Source organism: Dermacentor andersoni, chromosome 2 (assembly GCF_023375885.2).
Source record: "Dermacentor andersoni chromosome 2, qqDerAnde1_hic_scaffold, whole genome shotgun sequence".
Lineage (NCBI taxonomy): Eukaryota > Metazoa > Arthropoda > Arachnida > Ixodida > Ixodidae > Dermacentor > Dermacentor andersoni.
Genome location: NC_092815.1, coordinates 37,669,522 through 37,694,930, shown reverse-complemented (window position 1 = coordinate 37,694,930; position 25,409 = coordinate 37,669,522). Strand labels below are relative to the sequence as shown.

The window sequence follows — 25,409 nt, the reverse complement described above, 5'->3', positions numbered from 1 at the left end:
GAGGTAGAGCAATAAGTGCAAAATATTTGTGTAGTTGGGCTTCTTAATTGCCATGTCAGAGGCCAGTTTACCAGAGGTCAGTGGTGACAAGGATCTCGTTCTTGTGACTGTGTTCGAGCAAGCCTGTTACAGCGCTCGTCGACCCACCGTCGCGGTGTAGTAAAGGCTTGGGTATGAAGTTCAAGGTAGATGAGAGCGGATCGATCAACCGAAGTGTATGAAAGCAAATTACCTCTGTGAAGCAAAAGCAACCAGCCGAGTTGCAAGAACACTTGCGAGCATCCTCAATTAGCCTCCGCTGCTGGCAGATCGGCTACTGCTACCCGATTTACCGGACAGGGAATATTCCACGAGAAGTACACCAGCAAATGAGTTGGTAAATTATAGTTATTATGAAAATTATTATTATTATTATTATTATTATTGTCATTGTTATTGTTGTGTATATCAGTCTTTGTTTTTCTGTTTTTAGGGTTGTTCCTGGGCACGGTAAATAAATGACTGCTATATAATAAATAACCAATTAACCTTTTCATCGATCGATCGATCGATCGATCGATCGATTGATTGATTGATTGATTGATTGATTGATAAACTCCAACGAAGGAGCACCCGCTACTACCAAACCTAGCATGCGGCGCCCAAGCACTAGTCCATAAGGCACGAACTGGCTACGTCTTGACGTAGGAATTGCTAGCCAAGTGGCGCTTTTACACGAAGGGACCCTGCCGTAACACCTTGGACTACAAGAGCGAGGAGCTGTACGAATCCAGCTAAGAAGTAGACGAAGCCGAAGACTCGCCATACTGTTATGCTGCCGCCCCGCGGTCACCTGCTCGACGTGCCGCACAGACCCTCAACGGACGACGAAACACATTTTGTGGGAGTGCCCCGGCTACAAAGGCATCCCACAGAAATACGTCGAGCGGCACATTAGGACGTTTTGCCCAACGGCGATGGTCAAGCCGGCGAAACGCTGCCGTCGCACTGGTACTTAGCACGCGCGGCGTGGAAAAGATCCTATTGTTTGTGATCTCCCCCTCTCGCTTATGTTTAATCCAATCGCTTCTATAGGTCTTCGAGCCAGACTTTTTCCAGATAAATAATGATCAGTGAATCAACAGTTTGAAATAAACATCTACTGAATGAGTGATGAGCGTCTATCTTTGAATTTCATTTGCAACTTACAATGGCTAAAGCAGGACACTAATATTCTTGACCCATGAACGCTGTATGTACAGTCGCGGACAGAATAAAATGGACCACGGGATCTCCGAAAACGTTCAATTCCCGAGCAGCCTATAGCAGTAACCAGTAAAACTGCCCACGACAACGTTGTTAGCATATTCTAGTCGAGGTCCAAAATGCAAATACCAGATTGCGTTGTGAGGTTGCGGAGATATTCAGCTTTTTCTTAGATTTCATGGTCCGTAATATTTTGTCCGCGACTGTACATGAGCGTGCTGCAGGTGCGTGCTGTATGAGCGCTGTATGTGCATCTCGCGCAATGAAAGCGCTTTTAACCTTGTTTAGAGACTAGTCCCAGTGAAGTACTTTAGTCTGTGTGAGTGTTGTGATGTGTTTTGTGTAGGAAGGAAGGAAGGAAATCAACTTTATTCGAGGTCCTGCCGGCCACGAGAGCTTTGGGCTCTCATAGAGTGGGCGTCTCCCACGACGGAACCGGGCGGTTGAGTTTCCTGGCGGCGTCGTGGACCTGCTGGATGGCCCATAGTTGGGGGAGCTAGTTCTTCGCTCCGGATTGCTTCCTCAAACTTGCGCATGTCCTGTTCCAAGTTTATGTGAGCTTGCGAGCACGGCCAGAGTAAATGATAGACATTAAGGGATGTATTGCAATTGGTGCAATAAGACTTGTCGTAGAGCTCAGGCATGTAATTGTGTAGTCTGTTTTGCGCGGGGTATGTGTCTGCTTGTAGCATTCTGAGTGTAACCGCGTGAGCTCGAGTGAGCGTGCGGTGTGGCGTACTATACTCTCTACGTTGTAGGTAGTAGTGTTTCGTGATCTCATTGTATGTAGTGGGGGCGCCCTTGTTCTCCGAGTGGTCGGGTGAAGCCACGCGGTTTGTAAGCGCGCGCGCAGCCTCGTGCGCCGCCTCGTTAAGGTTGGGGACGTCGCCGATCTTTGGTCCTAAGTGTGCCGGGAACCAGTATATGTTTGTGTAGGTTGTAGGAACCAGTTTGTGTAGGTCGTGTACCTGTGACGTGCACTGTCCGTATAATTTCATTTTTCATTTTACCTATCTGGAGTACCATGCCACCAGGGAAACCTCTCCAAGAGCCATGCAATATCCATCTTCTTTCTCTTTCTAAACTTCGACGCAAGAACTTCCATACGATCTCTTGTTATCACATTTCCACAGCTGTGCAACAGACGCAAGTTATTTGCAATAGAAGCTTTAAGATTAATGCACACATGCAGCTTGCGTATGCAAGAAATAAGAACGGAGCACTGCGCACGCGCAGAACGCAACGTGTACCTGCCTGGGCCTTTGCTTCGTTTGTCCCTAGCCCAGCTGCACTAGGTGACAGTGCATAAATGCAGCGAAATAAACATGGTCTCCCTACGTCTTTTCTGGCGTATAGCGGTCACAGCGCTGCGCTCGTGATTCCGATATCTATAGTTGGAATCACATGTTCGATGTATTATTGCGTTCTTTTTTTATTTGCCCTGTTATATTATTTTCTCCTTTGACTTCTGCAGTAATTGTTCTTTACCTAAGCTTCACCACCAGGTCTAACACGGAGGGTTCCTACCAAGGGGAGCGAGGCATGCGGGGAAGGGGTGGGCTTCTTTTATTGTAAAATATTCATTTGCCACAAGCTGGAATCAGCTAGCACAAGAAAGGGGTAATTGGATATCGCAGGGAGAGGCCTTCGTCCTGCAGTGGACATAAAGATAGGCTGATGATAATTCGTCTCCGGTTATAAGTAAGTTCTTGCTCATGGCTGGGCGACACATACGCAGAGCGTGCCCATGTGGCACCTACTATAGGCGTCACAGAAACACGAACAGCGGAGCGCGTGGCGAAAGTACAAGTGAAGGTAAAGGGCGCATCGTCGAGCCATAACCATTGACTGGCGCACAGAAATGGAATTGACCGCCCTGTGCCATGATACTCCCGCTTATACTGCTACATTTTCGTTCCTCTTCATGGTTCTCGAGAAGAGATGAGCGACAAGAGATGACGGTGCAGTGACGATGACAGCGCAAACTGCACAACAAGCGCCGCGGTTCATTTGACGCCGAAAGCGCGTAGGGTTTCGCCGCACTCTGCGATAATACTCGCCCTATACAGCAATTTTCAAGCGAAGCTTGTATTGCCTCACTCGTGTCGGCCTCGTTGTTGGCATTGCCGTACAATGAAACCCAAGCGCGCGAAAATGAAAATTGCTTGACGGATGTGGATTTGAAACACTGACATCCGGGTTGCGAGACCACCATGCTAACTGATTCAACCACTGTCGGTTCATCATCCGCGCCTTTTAAAGCGGGCTTTTATATGTATGAAGTAGTAGACGCAACGCAAAGCGCGAGCCACTCACAGGCGTGCCCTCCCTCCAGAGGAAAGAAATGGTGTGATCGCGTGTTCTTGTGCCCGCCTCGTGCCCGCCTCGCGCCCGGCAATTCAGGCCCGGCAATTCAGGCCCGGCAATTCGGGCCCGGCAATTCGGGCCCGGCAATTCAGGCCCGGCAATTCAGGCGCGGCAATTCGGGCGCGGCAATTCGGGCGCGGCAATTCGGGCGCGGCAATTCGGGCGCGGCAATTCGGGCGCGGCAATTCGGGCGCGGCAATTCGGGCGCGGCAATTCGGGCGCGGCAATTCGGGCGCGGCAATTCGGGCGCGGCAATTCGGGCGCGGCAATTCGGGCGCGGCAATTCGGGCGCGGCAGTTCGGGCGCGGCAATTCGGGCGCGGCAATTCGGGCGCGACCGTTTGGGCGCGACCGTTTGGGCGCGACCGTTCGGGCCGGGCAGTTCGGGCCGGGCAGTTCGGGCCGGGCAGTTCGGGCCGGGCATTTCGGGCCGGGCATTTCGGGCCGGGCATTTCGGGCCGGGCATTTCGGGCCGGGCATTTCGGGCCGGGCATTTCGGGCCGGGCAGTTCGGGCCCGGCAGTTCGGGCCGGGCTGTTCGGGCCGGGCAGTTCGGGCCGGGCAGTTCGGGCCGGGCAGTTCGGGCCGGGCAGTTCGGGCCGGGCTGTTCGGGCCGGGCAGTTCGGGCCGGGCAGTTCGGGCCGGGCAGTTCGGGCCGGGCAGTTCGGGCCCGGCAGTGCGGGCCCGGCAGTGCGGGCCCGGCAGTGCGGGCCCGGCAGTGCGGGCCCGGCAGTGCGGGCCCGGCAGTGCGGGCCCGGCAGTGCGGGCCCGGCAGTGCGGGCCCGGCAGTGCGGGCCCGGCAGTGCGGGCCCGGCGGTTCGGGCCCGGCGGTTCGGGCCCGGCGGTTCGGGCCCGGCGGTTCGGGCCCGGCGGTTCGGGCCCGGCAGTTCGGGGCCGGCAGTTCGGGGCCGGCAATTCGGGGCCGGCAATTCGGGGCCGGCAATTCGGGGCCGGCAATTCGGGGCCGGCAATTCGGGGCCGGCAATTCGGGGCCGGCAATTCGGGGCCGGCAATTCGGGGCCGGCAATTCGGGGCCGGTAATGCGGGGCCGGTAATGCGGGGCCGGCAATTCGGGGCCGGCAATTCGGGGCCGGCAATTCGGGGCCGGCAATTCGGGGCCGGCAATTCGGGGCCGGCAATTCGGGGCCGGCAATTCGGGGCCGGCAGTTCGGGGCCGGCAGTTCGGGGCCGGCCATTCGGGCCCGGCCATTCAGGCCCCGCAGTTCAGGCCCCGCAGTTCAGGCCCGGCAGCCAGATGGGGAGGCCACGTTTGGTTCGTTCTGCTGAAGAGCAGGCTGTGTTGAAGGAACGGCAGCGGAAGTGGGCCGCACATTGTGCGGTCGCCTAAGAGCAGGCGATATTTGATGAACGCCGCCGGCAACTCGCTCGAAAAAGAGGCTGTTCGTTCCGATAACGAAGAGCCGCGGATTCCGGGATTCGTTTGCACCGCTTTTCATAGTAGTGGAAGGGTCGTCAACTTTTTCAGATTATGTTTTCTTTTATTATTTTTTTTTCTTTTTCAAATCAAAGAGAACCAGAACAGAAACGAAAATATTGTTACGGGTATGTTGCGAGTACAGAAAGACTGTATTTACAATATATATATACAGGCGGAGACCACCAACAACAGGCAGCAGCCAGCATCGCCGATTCTTGTTCTTCCTCTCTCTGCTCTCATCCTTGCGTAACAGGACCCCTGGGTGGCGAAGCGCCATCTCGGCGCACGGTAATGAAGAATTGCGAGCGAAGTATGGCTTCAGCCGCGAATCGCGCACGACGTCAACAGGCGTCGTGCGCCTGTTGACGTCGTCAACATATATATATATATATATATATATATATATATATATATATATATATATATATATATATATATATATATATATATATATATATATATATATATATATATATTGTAATTATAGTCTTTCTATACTCGCGACAGCCCCGTAACAATATCGCAGTGTAGGGGGAACTGGTTGTGCGCGCCTGTCAATGGTGATGACTGGTCACTGTACCTTCCAGTTATGCTTAATTCGGCCACGCGCACCCCTGTGCACGTTTCATTTCACGCCGATAGCACTTCTCCCGCCGCCGACGAGCGGGGCGAGCACTGGCAGAGTGCCGAAGACACATTGCGAAGCAGCAAACCTTATGGTCCATAAGCCACAGTGACTCAGTCTGCTCACTGACGAAAAGAACCGCCGCTTAGCCATTACGGATTCTGCATCGATGGTTAGGATCCCGTTTGAACGGAAGTATCAGAGGTGTTTACACGGGATTGAGCAAAGTCCCTAGAAAGAAGTCCCCAGATATCGAGAAGGCCTCCAGCGAAAGGCCTCAGATATAGTTCTCTCCCAGGTGGCCGAAATTTCCGGAGTCCTCCACTACGGCATGCCTCATAATCAGAAAGTGGTTTTGGCTCGTAAAACCCCATAATTTAATTTCAGATATAGTTCTCACCATCACGCATGCCCACGATGTTTGGTCAAATACGAAAAAGAAGCTCTCTTGTATTGGATGCATTTTGGATCGCATCGGCTCATTTCAGTGTCAACTTGCGCACGTGTACACTATTTGGTTCCGGTAGACAGATACTTTCGCGTGTAAATTAACTATCGTTTATTAAAAGGTATCTGTCTTATTTGACCTTTCACAGTTGGTTCTATACTTGAAGAAATGTCACTGCAACCGCGATTATACATTAACGGCGCTGCATGCGTGGTGGCCACAATGCTTGGGTACCCTAATCTGGAACTATCTAATAACTACAGCGTGGATGTCACAAGGCTCCAGTATATGTCATGTTTCTGCCGTTGCTTTTACACGCTCTTTAACCTTTCTGAGGAATGCTGTAATCAAGAATTACCATTTTGCTATAAATTTTAAGCTTACTTAGTTAACTACATCTCGTTTAGCACTACAGCCAGCGGCGTTATTTGGTGGAAGATTCATACTTGTCTAGCGGTGTGTTTTACAAGAAAAAAAGAAAGAAAACAAAAGGAAGGGACGAAACAAGCTACTGTGCATTAAACAAAGTGCATTAAACAAGTTAACGGACTGGCAAAGAACCATCGCATCCCATGGTGGAATGGCCAATGTTGAAAAGCACGCAAAAATCAAAACAAAGCTTGGGGATTGCTTCGCAAATGTCCAACAGCTGAAAACCATATTAATTTCAAACAAATCAAATCTCAAGGCAGGAGAATACGTCGACATGCGAAGAGAGAGAGAGAGAGCTGGGAGTGGTACATATGTGGAATAAATACTTAGAAAGACGAGGCAAAACTGCGGAATAGGATGAATAAACTAAAAGGCCGGGAGACGAACTCCCTGCCCTTAGTAAGTACCCAAGGAGATGGCCTGGAAAACCAGGCAGACTGTCTTGGTGAACACTTTGAGTATATCTCCAGTGCATCGCATTACTCACAGTCATTCCTGAAGTTCAAAGAACGCGCAGAGCGACAGCCCCTTGATCGGAAATGTGCCCAAAATGAAGATTACAACCGCCCGTTCAGTTTAGCTGAGCTCAAAACATCTCTTGCTTGTTGCAACAGCTCAGCACCAGGTGGTGACCGTATCATATATGAAAGGGTCAAGTACCTGCATCCCGAAACACAGAAAACACTCCTCTCACTTTTTAATCTCATGTGGGCCACTGGGTATATTCCATCTTCTTGCAAAGAAGCTGTAATAATACCGATACTCAAACAAGGTAAGGACCCGTCCTTAACTAGTAGTTATAGGCCTATCGCTTTGACAAGCTGTTTCTGCGAGCTCTTTGAAAAGATGATAAACCGGCGCCTAATCTATATCCTTGAGAGCAATAGACTACTAGATCCTTACCAATGTGGTTTCAGAGAAGGTAGGTCGACCGCAGATCCCCTTGCACGCATTGAGGCAAATATAAGGGATGCCTTCACGCACAAACGGCTTTTTCTCTCCGTATTTCTTGATTTGGAGAAAGCATACGACACCACATGGCGCTTCGGTATTATTCGAGACCTTTCCGCTATGGGTATCCGTGGGAGTATGTTAAGTATCATTGAAAGTTACCTTTCTAACCGCACATTTCGTGTTAGGGTGGGCCGTGCCTTGTCAAGGTCCCTCACCCAGGAAACTGGTGTTCCACAAGGTGGTGTGCTAAGCTGCACACTCTTTATTGTGAAAATGAATTCTTTGGGCATGGCTATCCCACGAACAATGTCATACTCTGTATATGTAGATGATATGCAGCTTGGTTTTAAATCGTGCAACTTAACCATCTGCGAACGACATGTCCAGCATGCCTTAAATAAAGTGGCAAAATGGGCTGAAAAAAAAACGGTTTTAGGTTGAGCCCACAGAAAAGTACCTGTGTTATTTTCACGAATAAGAGAGGAATAGCACAAGTTCCTCGGCATCATATTGGACTCGAAACTGTCATTCATCCCGCATATTAAATACTTGAAGGCTAAGTGCCTCAAAACAATGAACTTATTGAAACTTCTATCAAGTACAACATGGGGCAGTGACAGGAAATGTCTTTTGAACTTGTATAGGTGTCTTGTCGGCTCACGTCTTGACTACGGCGCTATAGTATATCAGTCCGCTACACCAAGTGTTTTAAAGATGTTGGATCCTGCCCATCATTTACGAATTCGCCTCGTGGTCGGAGCCTTCAGGACGAGCTTCGTACAAAGCCTTTATGCAGAAGCAAATGTATGGTCACTCCATTTTCAGAGATCATATAGCAGTTTTACATATTTCCTCAAAGTAAATTCTAACCGCGAACACCCCTCTTATTCATGCATAAACGATATGACCAATGCCGCACTCTTCAATGAGCGACCTGCAGCGAGAAGACCGTTCTCTCTGCGTGCAAGGAACCTCAGTGAGGAAATGGGTGTTCCGGTGCTTGAACATTGTCTTATGGCTCCAACGAAACTGTTACCGCCATGGCAGTGGCAGCTGATAGAGTGTGACACATCCTTTGTAGAGATCACTAAACATGCGCCGGAGACACATATCAAAATGCATTTCTTGGAGCTCCAGTGCAAGTACTCGTGCACAGAGTTTTACACAGACGCTTCTAAGTCGCATGCCGGGGTGTCCTACGCAGCCATGGTCCATCCTTCTCGGAATCCGGTGTACTACACCCTGAAACACGTATATTTACGGCTCAGGCCCATGCACTATTGTTGGCTGTGAAACATATAAGAAAATCAAATCTTCAAAAAACAATTATATTTACAGACTCCTTCAGCGTCGTAAAAGCCTTGAAGTCACTCTGTAAACACAAAAACCTTGTACTTACTGAGTTCTATTCCATTCTCTGTAGAGCGTATATATCTAACCAGCATGTCATTATATGCTGGGTACCTGGCTATAGAGGCATCGAGGAGAATGTACTAACCGACGAAATGGCTAGATCACTCACCTCGCAAGCTATTATTCCTACGGCTGCTGTCCCTGTCACAGATCTGAAGCCTCTCTTACGGAAGAATCTGCGAAGTCACTGGCAACGCTTGTGGGACATGGAAACTACGAATAAGCTTCACTTGATTAAGCCAAAGTTACGTTACTGGCCCCAGAAAACGAAAACACAACGAATTGATGTCCTATTCTGTCGACTCAAGATAGGACACACCTATGACACACACAATTTTTTACTGACCGGAAATGAGCCTCCGACGTGTGGTAGATGTGGTGGAAGGGTGAGCGTTCTCCACGTCCTCCTGGAGTGTCGGGAAGCCGAAGCTGAGAGAAAGAGACATTTTCCTCTTGTATATCGCCAGCACACCTCTCTCCATCCAGCAATGTTTCTTAGTGAAGAACCGTTCTTTGACGCCAACGTAGTTTTGGTTTTCTTGAACGAAGTCGACTTGCAAGTTTTTAGCACCAGAAGTTCATAACACATCCTCTTTCTAGAGGATGCCGCTGTGATGGTAGTCTTGCATAGCACATCGCTACATCCTCTCTTCCATCGGTCATGACACCTCTTCTCACCCGCCAGGCCTGGTATCACTACCGCATGCTCTTCGGGCAGCCTTTTCCATCAAGCCGCTACCCAAGAATATGCTCGCGGGACACCACGACGCCCGTCGCCAAGCCCGTGCGGCCATGCTTCACGCCAAGTACGCCGACCACCCAGCCATCGCCTACGTGGATGCGGCCCGATACGCCTCGCCCGGGGACGCCTTCGCAGTCGTCTCCGTCTCGCCCTCTTCGCCACCCTCGGGGCCGACAATCACGGCCGCCACCGTTCGAACGCCCTACGTCGTCTAGGCTGAGGAGGCGGCCATCGCTTTAGCCGCCACCTCGACCGACGCCAGCGTCATACTCTACGACTCCAAGCACGCCATCTCCAATTTCGCCCGAGGTCTCGTCTCGCCTACCACCTTACGGCTCCTTCGCCCACTTCTACTGGAGGACGAACCGTGTCACATTGAACTGGTCTGGGTCCCCGCCCACTCGGGTCACCCCGGCAACGAGTCGGCTCACCAACACGCTCGAGGATTCGTTGACCGAGCGGTGGGCCCCTCCGCGTCGGACGCCCCGGTGCCGGAGCCCCTGGTCACCTACCACGACATTACCCAGCACTATCGCCTCGAACGGTACGCCTACCCACCCCCACATGGCAGTCTTCCCAAGCGGTCCGCGATCGCCTGGCGTCGCCTCCAGACCCGCACCTTTCCGTGCCCCCTAGTGTATTTGCACATTCACCCTGGTGTCATTGATCCACGCTGCTGCCTGTGCGGTGACGTTGCCTCCTTAAACCACATCCTCTGGGGCTGCCCGAAAGACCCACCGCCCGCCGACCTCGTCTCGCCACCTCCCACCGACGAACAATGGGAGGCCCTTCTCTCCAGCACCGACCGAGACATCCAAACACGGGTCCTGGCACGAGCTGAAGACTCCATCGTGAAGCACAACCTGGAAGCCTACGTAGCTTAGCCTCCCTTATCCCTTACTTCTTCTAATAATAAAGTTGACACTCACTCACTTGCATAGCACACGCCTACAGGCACTTGCATCCCAAGGACTCTGTTAAGAGGAAGCTTTAGCTCGGGTGCTCCTAGCCAAATACATGTAAAAGGAGAATTCGTTTTTCTCGGCAACCACTGCACCAAATTTGACGAAGTTTTTGTATTTAAAAGAAAAACTTAAAATCTAGTGACTGTTGGTTGCGAATTTTTGAGTTAAGTCGTCAATTTTTTATTAGAAATTGGCAAAAATCGAAAATTTTCAAAGAATGAAACTATCAAGTTTACAACTCTGTAACTCAACAACGAAAAATGATAATACAATTCAGTGAATTGCATCTAACAGAACATCTAAAGCGAACAAAATTGATATGTTACACATGAATATAAAGAATTCAGTAATAGGGAAATAAAACTTTTACAATACCCTTGTAAACCATGTAACAAATTCACGTAAGATGTAGAATGACATTGAATTCGCCCGATTTGAATGATCTAATGGACGCCCTTTACAGAACCGCGATATCAGTTCTTAATGCAAAGCTATGACTTCGTGTTTCTATTTTTTTCAAATGGTCAAGTATTTGAAAATCGTTTTAAGAAAATTGAAGCTCTAAATAGAAATTGCGCTTCCAACAGTCACTAGAATTTAACTTGCTCTTTCAAATGCAACAAATTTAATTAAAATCGGTCCAGGGGTTATCTCATAAAAACGTTCTTGCGTTTTACATGTATTTGAATAGGCCGCGTCGGAGTTGGGCCCAAGCTAAAGCTTCCTCTTAAGGCAGTAGTGCTTCTTGCAAAAAGTATATCTGTGAGATATTTGACTATATCATCATTATCTCACAATGTGTATTTCGTGTTCATTGTACAGCCCATTAACCATCGGCATAATTTTACCTTGTATAAGTTTTATGCACTTTAGAGCGACTGTTTTTAGGCCCCTTTACAGCCACCGTAACATCTGCCCTTCGTTATTCATAGCTCCATTGCGAACGCATTACCATCGGCCTGGCGCTTTTGGCCACACTTGGCCCTTGCGCCACAAAACACTACATTCATCAAAGTACAAGACAATCATTATCTAAACCTCGAAAACCAAGCCTAATAGCTTGCGGAGCGATTGTGCTGCTATTTGTGAATACAGAATCATATATACCTGCGCTTGTTTGCCGTGGCATTAGCGAGTCCGGAGACCATTGTCACACAAACGCAACTTCATTCGCTATATTTACTGAAGAGTGAAAAATAACTAAATAATCAACAGAAAGAAAAGGACGCCTGTGGCACAAAGCTCAAATTGGTGAAACATTGTGGAAATTAGTTGCGAGGCCTTAAGGAGGTAAGCAACAAATCGAGCACGCATGCGCAAGCGCCGAAGCAAATTAGTTTCCTAATCAGAGTGCCCAACCAGGCGGAAACGGCGCTGCGAAACGCACGATTCTGCTCATTATTTTTTTTTCTTTTCTGCATAATGAGGCAGCTGCACCTTATTGTTCTTCGAGTACCTTCTGTCAGCTGCGCAAAAGCAGCCGCTAATAATATATATATATATACCGCCAGATATCGCTTTCTTTCGCGTCAATGAAATATTTTTCATATCTTTTATACGACTGCTGTTGCCCCTAGTGTACTGCGAAACTGTTCTATGTGCGTAAATAAAAATGCTTGTGTCATAGAAATAAATCAGTAACGTCACAAAGCTTTTCCAACGATGCTTCCCCGAACTGAAGGTATATTGAAGCAGCGCGATTGGACGCGAACGAAAAAACGCACAACAGGACTAGGACTGACTTTTTTTCCTCTCTTTTATGATAGGACAGAGTCCAGTATAAAAGAAATATGTAGTAGTAACTATTTGGTTTGGGAGAGTTGGTTGATGTTCAATTGAAGGTGTATTAAAGCAGCACGAAGGGATGAGCCCCCAAAGGCAAGTTGTTGCCACTACAGATTTCTCCTTCACAGGGCTTTATCCTATTATCAAAAAAGGAAGAAGAAAGAAAAGAACGCCGCTAGTGTTGTTGTGTGTGTTTTTTTGCCTACTCGTCCACTGCGCTGCGTCAATAACCCTTCAAGATGAACCAACCCGCCCGAATCAAGTTGTTGCCTGAATTGTTCATTCTTTACTGCGACATCTTAAGGTTTACGAAGACCGAACATGCACATCAGTATCCGCAAGCGGGAACACAGACAACACAACAGAGTGCGTCAACCGAAACAAGCTGGCAAGAAAACGAGGAGCACAGTCTCTACCGTGGATTCGCTGCCACATAAGTTTCATCGTGCTAGACCACGACCTTTCAGGGAAGTCAGAAGGGCAAAAACATGGTAATAATAGGAAACCAAACGAGAACCTTCGCGCCAATATTTACAAAGCTTTGGCAGCATCTTATGAACTGTTTTCAAGAAATAAACTCTTCACTTCGTCTAAAATAGCCGTGATGGCTGAACTGGCAAACAGAACAGCCGCAATAATTCTAGAGAAACAATAAATGTAAGCACAGGAAGAAAAAAATTATGCAAATCCGACGCAGTACGGGAGTTGATGTTATGAGAAGCTTTTTCCCGGTAGCTGGCTATACGCTGCGGTATTGTTTGAAGTTCCGTAAAGCATCACCGGACGGAACAAGGTGTTTGTGTGAGTATTACTGTCATTGTCATAACTACACCTCACGTAATGCCTTCGGGCCTTTGAGGTACGCATAAACAAAAATAGATTACAGCGATGGCGTGTGTCACGACAGCCGCAGCGTTGATGCCAATGGTAGAACGGCGACGGGCGGCGGCATGGCTACCTTATTATTCTTGCCGTCACGTACGGCTAATATTTAGAAGACTCTGGACCAGGTCATGAATATTCACGAGCGAGTTCCTCCAAAGCGAATCTGAAGAATCGAAATGCGCGAATGTTCTGTTAGTGGGTAAGTTCTATACAGGGGCGGCAGGGCAGTGTTACAGCCCAGTGAAATTAAATTCTGCCTTCCATGAAGAAGGACTAAGCCTTAGCTAGCATCTTAGACAGCGACAGGTTCCCCAAGGGATTACGGGAGCACAGCCGGAGGAGCGCGTTGTTACGTTGAAACGCAAAAAAAAAAAAAGAAAATCGCATTTCCCCCGAAAGACGAAGCACCGATTGCGAGAGCAAATTAGTAGATAGCTGTAACAAGTATAGATAGTAGTTTTATCAGCCGTATAAACTTGTATACATTCGCTTACTAACTAAGTTGACAATGACAGAATGTGTAAGCGTGATTCAACGAGAAATTCGAAAGAAACAAACAGAGACAGGGCTATCTTTGTGTGTCTGCTTCTTCCTACGTCCTCAATTGTTCAGACGCGCTTCCACATGCTACCATTGATTCAAACCAACTAGCCCGTCCAAATGTTTTAACTAAGTTAACCAGCTCGGTGTCACGCGTGCACAGGTAAACATGGAGCCATCTCACTTGATGAGCACGGAAACTGGCTGTGAAAATTGTGGGGTGGGGCATCGCGGCAGCAGCAAGCGAATTGACCTTCATGCATGCCTCGCTTCAGCACGAACGAAAAGTCGAACGCACAGCGCATACGAAGCTACCGGCACCAAGCGCACTCTGCAAACATCACAGATCGCTTTGAAGATGATGCCCGCGTAGGCGCTAGAGTGTACTAGAATCCAGTACACTCTAGTGGGCGCACACTTTAGTCACGTCGCAGATCGCTTTCAAGACACACGAACACCGGCAACGCGTCCCTACGGCGTCCACGATTCACGTGTCCAATGCCGTAGTAGACGCTGCGGTTGTCTCTACTCTGTACGAAGGGGAGGGCGAGGAGGACATCGAGGCAGCGTAGTAGCCGCCGGAGAAGCTACCCTCGCCTCACCCCCCTGTCTCGCGCGCCACAGGAGAGGGCACGCATCCGGGCCGCGTTCCTCGCTCGGGCACACGAGAGCGAACCGCGTTTGCCGGTTCACCCTCACACGCTTTCACTCATGTGGGACCTCACGGCGATGGCAGAAATACGCCTGGAGTGTCCATATAATTGCTACCGCAATAATAAAAAAAGGAATCCTACATGCTTCTTACCCGCCGTGGTTGCTCAGTGGCTATGGTGTTGGGCTGCTGAGCACGAGGTCGCGGGATCGAATCCCGGCCGCGGCGGCCGCATTTCGATGGGGGCGAAATGCGAAAAGACCCGTGTACTTAGATTTAGGTGCACGTTAAAGAATCCCAGGTGGTCGAAATTTCCGGAGTCCTCCACTACGGCGTGCCTCATAATCAGAAAGTGGTTTTGGCACGTTAGACCCCATAATTTAATTTAACATGCATTTTTTTTTTGTCGTCAAACGTGCGAACGCTTGGCGTTCACACGTTTATCCAATTATCGCACCATTTATCGAACTGTACGTAACACCAGCAATCAAACAGCCCTGCAGAAAGACCTCACCAACATACTAACATGGTGTGACGATTGGTTAACGAAACTTAATGTACAAAAATGTAAAGTTATGTCTTTCACTCGTAGCAGTAATCCCCTGGTATTTCCCTACCAAATTAGAAGCATGCCTATAAATACCTAGGTGTCACTGTATGCAATGATCTGTCCTGGCATAAACATATTTCTAACATCATATCGTCTGCTAATAAAACACTAGGTTTTTTAAAACGTAATCTCCGCCAGGCACCTCAAAACGTAAAACTGCTTGCCTACAAGTCCCTTGTTCGGGCAAAACTTGAATATGCATCTGCCATCTGGAGCCCGCACCAAACATACCTTATCACCTCACTTGAATCGGTTCAGAACCGCGCTACTAGGTTCATTCACTCACAATATTCATATGATGTCAGTATTTCCGCCCTTAAAACACAATCCGGACTAACATTACTATCTAATCGCCGACGCATTGCTAGTCTTGAGCTCTGTCCCAAGTTCTTTTTCAGTACCCTTCATCATGCGCCATACATCGTTCCTGCGGCACGCATCTCTCACCGCACCAGTCATCCGCAGCAAGTCGCACGGCCGCGTGCCCGAACCACTCATTTTTCCGCCTCATTCATTCCTCGAGCAGCTAAAGACTGGAACGGCCTTCCTGCTGACATTGTTAGCATCACTTGCCTGTCTTCATTCCTACAGCGTGTGATTGATCACTTTGAATATAACTTATGAAGTGTACCAAATGTGGAACTCATGTTAAACCCACCCCTTATGTAATACCCCCTCCGGGGGTCTTTAAGGACAATAAACTGAACTGAAACTGAACTGAACTAAAATGATGAGTACGAGGCATGCAGGTTAAGAAACCGATCGGATGAAAAAAAATGTTTCGCCCATAACGCGAAACGGTGCCACGATAGTTGGCACCGTATTTTTTAAAGTGTTGCGCAGTAAGTCTTGCCATTTCCTGTGGTACCTGATGCAACATATTCCCAGATGTGGTACGAGCAATCTTCTTTCGATAAGAAACATTAAGTCAGTCAAATAGCACGAACATTTTCTATTGGCAATTTTTGTGCGCTTTGCGCACCTTGCGAAAGTCAGTCAGTAGTTGAAGCCTTTATTGTATATTTAGGTAGCTCCTATACTCATCTTTTGCCCTTTTTTTATCTTTTTTCTCTTTTCCATTTTTGCCCGTGCAGGGTAGTAAACGATACTTTTTTTTCTCCTGTTAACTTCTTTGACCTTAATTTGTTCCTTTCTCTCCCTCTAGGTGGCGCTCCCCAATGGTGAAAAAGTAGACAGACACGACCTTTTTTGTTCCCCCTCTTTCCTACCGTGCCGTTCACGTCTAGCCAATCACAGTACTATTTACTGCAGTGTTGGCGGCGTGGCTCAGAGGTACGATCTTCGCCTGGCAATCTGTGCGTCCGGTGTTCTGAGACATTACTGGGCAAAGTGATTTTTTTTTTGTTACTTGATAACGTCCTAGCAACTCCCTCTGGGATTTCAGGGACAGATTCCGGCGGATCCGGCATACATCAAAACGACCACGGGAGTGAGACCATAACAGCCTATCTGAATAAAAAGAAAAAGGAAAGATTGGGAAAAGCAGTCCCAACATCAATGGCAGTGTCGAACAGATGAAGCCTAACGTAACAGACATCGTACGACCAGCTGTGACCAGGCGATAGAGTAATACAGACAGTCACAACAGAGACGTGTATGAAAGACTAAGTAAAAGTGTAGAAATAATAACGGCCAGGAAGACCTAAAGCAATTAAAGAAAAAGGGGGAGAAGGGAGCCCCGGGACACGCGGCAGGAATATTAATAGCCAGTAGAATAAAAATGCTGGTGCCCATTTGGATCAGGAGAGATAAATCGACTTTAATTTCTCGTCGTAAGGTATGCTGTCCGACGGCGGGAGTTTAATTAGAGGCCGTGCACCGTGGCCTGTCGCGCCCGGTAATGAAACATTCAGTGACTTCGAGCGATCGTATACATCTTACGAGGCTGCTCACAAAAAGAGCGAGAAGAAATAAAGTTGCTTGCTTAGCATGCCAGAAGGTCGCGCCTCTTGGCTTTGGGCGAGTGTTTCGGCTAAGCAAGGCATGGCATGAGTTCTAAAGTTTCTTTCGGCGTTATGCACGAGCGGTACAGAGCGTGAAGTCGTCCCATAAACAACGCTCTATCCTCTGGTTTCTCAAGGCACGTTAAATGACAGTTACATACATACATGCATACATACATACATACATACATACATACATACATACACACATACACACATACACACATACACACATACATACATGCATACATGCATGCATGCATGCATGAATGCATACATACATACATACATACATACATACATACATACATACATACATACATACATACATACATACATACATACATACATACATACATACATGCATGCATGCATGCATGCATGCATACATACATACCCACATGATAAACCGGCCGGTTGCTACAACGGTCCCATGTCGATTCCCCAACATAATCTCCTATTATCTTAATAATCATCACTCAATCAAATTAATCAAAGGTGCCTTTATTAAAGTGCCCAGAAACAACCTCAAGTGTCTTGGTGATGGCGCACTGGACACAACACTGCACGCCCACACACACACACGCGCGCACACATAAAAAGAAATTCGAAAATACACATTATAACAGAGCATAAAATGTGTACACCAAGAGAATAAAAAGCAGTAGTGGAAAAAGAGAAAGAAGATTACAGAATGACGGAATACACAACATATATGAGAGTTTTTGTTCAGTTATTGAAATTTCTCCAACTACTTTCAGGAAAATATTAAAATTAGGTTTGGAGACATCCAAACACTCTGAATGGGCGTTATATGTCGCTTGCACTCTAGATAGATGGTAACAAAAATCTGAAGGCTGAAAGGCGCGCTGTTTACCCGCCGTGGTTGCTCAGTGGCTATGGTTGTGCTGCTGAGCACGAGGTCGCTGGATCAAATCCCGGCCACGGCGTCCGCATTTCGATGGGGCCGAAATGCGAAAACACCTGTGTACTTCGATTTAAGTGCACGTTAAAGAACCCCAGGTGGTCGAAATTTCCGGAGTCCTCCACTACGGCGTGCCTCATAATCAGAAAGTGGTTTTGGCACGTAAAACCCCACAATTTTTATGGCGCGCTGTTTCCTTGTGCCTTTCTGCGGAATGTAAAAGCGCACACTAGAAAGCGACTGCGAGCAGCAGATTTTTCCATGTATTAACTTGTGGAGAAAAAGAACATCCACTATGTTGCGTCTACAGTTGAGGGTAGGCAACGTGAGTGTCTGTATTATAACTCCATGAAGATGGAAGGCTTTTGACAGATTCAATGTTTAAATATAGATGGGAACTTTTTTTGCACATATTTGAGAAGTTCACAATTTGACCTACAAGTGCCGCCCCAAACCACGGAGGCGTACGCAAGAGCTGGAAGGCATACGCTCTTATATAAAGTTATAAATGGCCCAGGTTGTTTGAAGTCTCCCGTCACCAGATATATTGTGCCGAGCGTTCGTAGTGTACGCTGCCTGGTCTGTTGTGCTTGGGGCGATAAACTCAGAGAGCTATCGAAGTCCCCTCCAAGGTTCTTTGTTCCCTGAGCACTTGGAAGAAGAACGTCTTCAACGCTACAGGGAAATAAAATCATGTTAGTCTTCGGCGTGAAGCTAACAACTTTCGTTTTGGATGCACTTATGACAAGCTTGTTTCCAGCACAGCATGACGCTAAATTCACAATGTCCTTCTGAAGAGCGGCGTAAGCATTACCATTTCTTTACCGCTTTGGAAAGTTCCGCGTCATCAGCATATAACAAAATTGAAGAGCTTTGAATGACTACTAAAACGTTCATAAACAGCAAGAAAAGAAGAGGGCACAGTACAGAACTTTGAGGAACTCGACTTCTGACCGCATAAAGTTCTGACAACGCACCATTTATGCTAACGTAGCACTTACCGGTCGTGTAGTACCGTCTTATCAGCGCATGACAGAGTGGTGTACATCAAGTTGTGCCAACTTCTGAAGGAGTATTTTGTGGCATACAATGTCAAACGCCTTACTGAGGTTAAAAGAAATGACATTCAGCTGTCCTCTCTTACACACTGCTTGAGAGGCATGCATCATGAAGCTAACGAGGTTGGTAGTTGTGGAGCATCCCGATAGGAATTCGTGCTGCAGAGGAATGATAGTATGTTTAATAGACGATCAAATTACTCGAATAATTTGCATGCTGCGCATAGGAGATAAATAGGCTTGTAGATACTCGCAGCAGTGTTTACCCCTTACTTACGACGACGCCTCGTACGAGGACTGTGGTAACGAGGAGACTTTTCAACACCTTCTTTGTGACTGTCCTCGATATAATTTATAGAGACAATCACTCGCAACCACTATAGCGCGCTTTGACCAAAGACCTCTCACAGAGGAACTTATTTTAAAATACCGCCATCATAAGCCATCGCAGCAGAGGGCGACGAGGGCACTGTTGCGGTTTTTAAGGGCGACAGAATTGGACAGGCGGCTGTAGCCTGAACAGATGGTGATAGTGCTGCAAGTGTCACTGTGCTGTGCGATGACAGTATTCGGTGACAGTGACCGATTGTGATTGTGCTTCTATGCTCCTTCCTTTCCTTATCTCTACTTTGTTACCACTTTACCGCCCCCTCCCCTCTCTCCCCAGCGTAGGGTAGCCAACCGGATCCTTTTCTCTGGTTAACCTCCCTGCCTTTCCCCTTTCCTCTCTCTCTCTCTCTCTCTCTCTCTAAAGACGGGAACCCCCCCACGCAATTTTCCAAGCCTTTGGAAATATATTCGTCTTTAAAGCATAATTAAATATACAAGTAAGCACTGGAACAGGCGAGGACCCATACGTCTTAATCAAAACAGGTGGAATGTCGCCAGGACCACATGAAAACGCCGGTTTTAAGCGTCTGATGATCTTAAAGACAGGTTCCTCTGAGACCCATAGACTTGAATCCAGGAAAGGGTGATTTGAAAGCACACTAGCTCCGTCACTGTACCCTTCACCGTACACAGATCCGAAGCATAAAGCGAAGGTGCCGGCGACATCTGGAACAGGTTGGTTCTCGCCGCTGAGTAGAGAGGTATATTATTGCGTATTGTTGGATGATTGTTCACGAACGTGTCTCCAAAAATACTCTGAATTTTTAGAAGTACTAGCTTCCACACGTGCTATATATATGGAGTTATCACGCTTGTAAATACGTTTAGAGAGTGCCCTGTAAATTTTAAGATCTCTCTGTCAGTGTTCCTGGTTTCTACGCTGTGCCTTCCTGTGAGCAGGGTGTTTAAGCTTCAAATCTATTTTCAGTTCAACAAAATACCAGTGGAAAAATTTAGAGCCTTTAGCACCTTTAATGGCGTAAAGTTCTACATTCCATCGTGAATAATATTCGTGAATACCGTGACTTAGTCATTAACATCTCCTAGTTCTACTACTGAAGACCAGTCTGCATTATTAAGGTAGTGGTAAAGACCCACGCAATCTAGGCTTCAGAAGTTAAGAAACCGAGGTAGTGCTGTGTCCTTTAATCTCCTGCTACTAGGTATCGCGAATTGCAATGAAATATGAAGCGGAGGATGATATTTATCTGGCTTAACAAGGGGAAAGTCGCCATAGCACACATTCACAGCTTCTGCGTTACTAAGGCATAGGTCTAGTACATTGCCACAAGAATTCAAAATATTGTTAAATCGGCACAGAGATGTAAAAGATATAAGATCAAGTAACGAGTTGCACTTGGCACATAAAAAGAATGGGTTGAAATTTCACCAGTTAGTCGATTTTAATACGTCGAGCATTTCCTGGCCATTATGACTATGGTATGGTTAGCGTGGGCTGATATAACAATTTTAATAGCGGCTGAATAGTCATGTACATCTCAATATTCATATGAGGCGCAACATAGAAATTCCATACTAATAGCTTATTACTGCCAGCACCAAAAAATCTCCGCGCAAACACATTCCGTTGCACGTCCTAAATCAAGGCGCTGAAAAGATCTGAATGATTGATTGACCGCAATCAGGACCCCACAGCCCTTTGATTTCGCTGAAGAAGGATTACGCTCTCTTCGGAAAACTTGATAAGTTTGCGTCAACTATGCACTAGGAGATATTTCAGGGCAAAACCAGGTCTATGCTAAGGCAATGATGGGGAAACAAGATGAGATGACATTGGGGAAAAATTCGTTGACCTTTGTGCGTAATCTGCGAACATTAGGATAGAAAACGCTCACATCACTGATCCTTTTTTTCATCTCGGTGAACATTTTTAAATATCATAGTATCGTAAGGTTCTCCTCTAAGCGGCTTGTAAAAGCAAGAGCGCGGCCACAGTGATTGATCCCTTAGACGCTGATAGCGGTCTTCATCAACAGACACATAAAATGACGCGTAGCAATCGTACTTGGTTTTTAGTCGCATGCAGAACAGGGGATTTGCACCAAGTGCTTATAGGTGGGCGGCGGGCTGTAAGGGATGGGTGTCACGCGCAAGCTTTGTCACAAAGATAGCCTGATGACGCTCAGAACGAGAAGCAGCAACAATCCTAGCAGTGTCAGAGCATCCAGCACTGAGTGTTGACTTTCGCTTCAACGTTGGCTGACTGGTAGGTGACTGGTCCACTGAAGCCGGTAGGTACAGCAACTGGTCAGCAGTGGCAGCCTCTGACGAAGCAGGCCGATCCAGGGCAGGAGGTAAGCGTGGCAGATGGTCAGCGGTCTTCGACAAAGCCGTCTGCACAGCATACGTCGTTGCCTTGGACGGGTGCGCCGGCGGTGCGGCAGCAGTGGGCGATGACGGCTTGCGCTCTTTGGTAAGCTTGTCTTGTAGAACGCACACCTCGGCTTGAAGAGCGCCCATAGCTTTCGCTTGTTGTGCGGGTGCCTGCTCACTTTCCCTGCGCGACCGCGCGTTATCGTTCCGCAGCTGCGCCACTGCATCGCTGAGGTGGGATACTCCCTCAAGCGCCTGAAGGAGAAGGCCGCGAAGGGGGGTCAGGTCAATGACCGCCTTGGAGCCGAGGAGGGTGGTCCCGTCCACGACCGCATCGGAATCTATCATGACGGGAGACGCGGCCACCGATGGGGAGGCTAGCGTGTTGACGCCGCTAAGCTTAACCGCAGAAATATCGACTTCCTGGCACAAGTTACATGCAGTTGAATGCCTGCTCCTCCAACTCCAGCAGCGAGAGGTCGTTGTCCGTGCACACAGTTGACTTCGCGTGTGCACGTCGCAAGAAATACAGCGAAGTGAAGCACGGTGTCTGCTACTCTTGTTAGGGAGGTACGAGAGTGGTGCAAATGGGAAGGATGGCGGTTACTGAGCACTCATAATTGGTATTGCCTAAGTCAATTGAATAAATATCAATTACTCATATATGCCATGTCCTATCAACACATACGCATTAGCAGCACAAAACAGTGACAAGTGCCCTCATAACTGTTCCGCTATACCCTCCACTACGCAATTTCTCTGTGCTTCTTTTCCCTCCCCGGTTCAGGTGTCCACGAAAACGAGGGTCACATCCACTGCGCCTTCCTTATGTTGCAAATGCGCTATTATACTATTATCAACTGTTTGACTGTTTAACCCTGCCGTTCATTTCTACTATTTGCCTGCAGTGGCAAAATTTGATTTTACAGAGTCAGAAGAAATAGGGCATAACAGTTCTGAATACTTTATTTATTGCAAGAAGAGTTATTCCAGGAACTTCGCACTTGCCCCTAACATGGAACCTAAGGTCTGCTGATACTGCCAGCTTCAGAACTGTGTCGACATGCCTTCAGTACTTGATAGGGTACGCTCCTTGTCTTTGTAGCTCTTCAATACTTCTGGGCAATGATACGTAGAGCGACTCTGCAATTGCCGCGTCTTCACGAATTCGATTCCATTCTGCTTCCACTGCTTGCCACAACGTTTCAGGATTCCCTGTTTCCAGATGCCCGCGAGCCAGATTGGTGTTCCTAATGTCCGAAATGTTTTCAATTACGTTGAGGTCCAGACTCCGAGGCGGCCACTACAGCTGTGCGATGACATTGCTGTTCAGGTACTCCTGCACAACAGATGCTGTGTGTGCGGGGCACCCGTAATGCTGAAAATAAAGCAGCCATCTGGAAAGGGTCCATTAATTGCATGCGGAAGGAAAACGGTGTCACAAATTTCTTTGTAGGCTTCAGCTGTCAGCCTCCTTGAAATGTGCGGGCCAAGACCTGCGTAGCTCACGGCATGCCACACATTTACGGAGACAGGTCCGCTGGCAGTGAAGCTCCGGACGTTGTTCTCGTCGTAACTGCCGGAAAGAAAAAAAGGAAGTAAATTTCAAAATGCTCAAAAGGCATGCGCATGCCTGTCTTACCGGGAACAGACGACCCTCCAGACGCGAAGGTGCTGATTCCAAGTGGAAAACGTGGACTCATCACTGAATTTCACTTGCTGCCATTGGTGGGTTGTTCAGTTTCTGCGACGGTTAGCGAATTCCAACCGTTTCTGAAGGTGAGCTACCGTAAGAACAAGCTTTCATGCGGCGACATGGCTCTTCAGTCCAGCCTCATGAAGTCGCCTTCGGATAGCGGGCAGTCTGACGTCAACACCGAGCTGCTCGGAATTTTTTTTTTTTTCTGTTATGAAGGGGTCTTGGATGACTGAAACTACGAGAAGGTGGTCTTCGTCTTCAGTCGTTTTCCTGGGACTGCGAGCGTGAGGTGCATTCGCTATACGGTTCTCTCTGAAATAATGTTTCCAGATGCGATTTGTAGTTTTTTTTTTTTTTGTGGACGGCCTACCACGGCAGCAATTTTCCTTTGAGAGATTGATGCATTCCTTAAGCCCATTAGCTCCCTCCTTTCGTCCACTGTTAACCGCTGTGGCATCTTTGAGCGCGACTGAAGACGTCACCAAAAGAAACGGCCTTTATATGTCACGATGACAGACTGATAATTCCGCGATGTCTACCAGATGCTGCGCAGTAACGCTTCTTGGTGTTTCTTTTTTCTATAAATCATCGGTCCGTCAGATGAGGGCAGTGACAGTGTTATCAAAAGCTGTAAGCGCAGGAAAATGCGGCCATGCTATACCAGTAACGATATGAAAAATAAAGAATATACAAGAAAGATAAAGCGGAACCAAGACAAAAACATTGGTGATAGAATAGCAATGCTTCACCGAAGAGCCCAAGGGCAAGAGTAGGTATCGTAATTCTGCTTAAAGGAAACGAAAGTTTTTCTAGGTACAGATTGAAAGGAGAAGCGCATCTTGGCCATCGCGCAGGCAACTCGAACTTCTTGTAATTCAAAACGCAAACAATGACTGCTACGTAATTGATTTGTTTTACTGCATTCATAAAGACGGTAATGTAACAACCAAAGAACTGGTCACCAGAATGCTCTCCAGCTTAACCATTTTGTGCAGCGAGCATTCAAATATCTCCGGCAGATGTAAACAGCAAGTTTTCTACTCGTGGCAAAGAAATGACGAGCAAGCACCAACATATACCAAAGTGAAATTTTTGTCCACGCGTCAGCTAGCATCAATTGGCTCGTGAACAACTGTCAACAAGTAGCTTCAGTTTCTTACAATACCGCAGAAAAAATGAGCCGCGCCAAACCAAAAAAAGATATTTACTAGAAAGCAGCCGCGGAAGGCCTTTCGTTTCGTCCTATAGCTGTTTTGATAAGGATAACGCTTGTTTCTTCCTAACGACTGCATATAAAAGTGTGCTTACCTCTTGTCCGCCGCGAAACGGAAAATTTTGCCCTGCTGTTCCTGCCCGAGTTGCCAAACCATACAGACGCGCAGCACACCTTGGGCCCTTTCCTCAATATTGCCGACATTGCCGCAACGTCCGCGGCCACAGAGAAAAACTTTTTAACTGCAGAGCATACGAAACAAGCCTGCACATGCATAGGCAGAGGCAGGAGCTTACGAAGAGAACGGCAGCCGAAGCGATAAGAGCGAAAGCACCGCCCGTTGCCCAAGAAATGAAGCGACTACATAAAGATACAGCCCGCCAAAAAAGAAAATAGCCGAAAACACATTTTATTTCTACACATAACTGCATCACTTTATTGTTATGTGGCTTGAAAAGATAGAGCCACATATGAAAAAGTTACGGAATTTCACATTGGCTACTAGTGTCGTGGCGACGCTTTATTGCCAATACCGAAACTGAAACCACTGGGAGCGCCATGTGCGCCTGCACACGGCACTCCCAGTGATCCTGCACTGTGGTTTTGAAGGCCCGATGAACTCGAAAACCAATTTTTGTGCATCTGCTCTTGAAGAAGGTCACCGCTTGTATGACGCAGCTCACAGTAATAGCACCGAGTAGTGTTTATGAAGTAAAGAACGAGCTCC

General features: G+C 47.6%; 1 protein-coding gene across 2 annotated transcripts in view; it reads right to left on the bottom strand.

Annotated features, from left to right (window-relative positions):
- LOC129387747 (defensin-like) overlaps positions 1-24,945 on the bottom strand; it is a 328,772-nt gene extending 303,827 nt beyond the window's left edge. The window contains exon 1 of one of the 2 annotated variants that reach the window (XM_055077258.2): positions 24,778-24,945. In XM_055077258.2, the coding sequence (XP_054933233.2) occupies positions 24,778-24,886 (109 nt within the window). In that variant the 5' untranslated portion in view covers positions 24,887-24,945. The remainder of the gene's footprint in view (positions 1-24,777) is intronic. The other variant, XM_072286378.1, reaches the window with a different exon arrangement.
- Between the last annotated feature and the right edge of the window lie 464 nt (positions 24,946-25,409).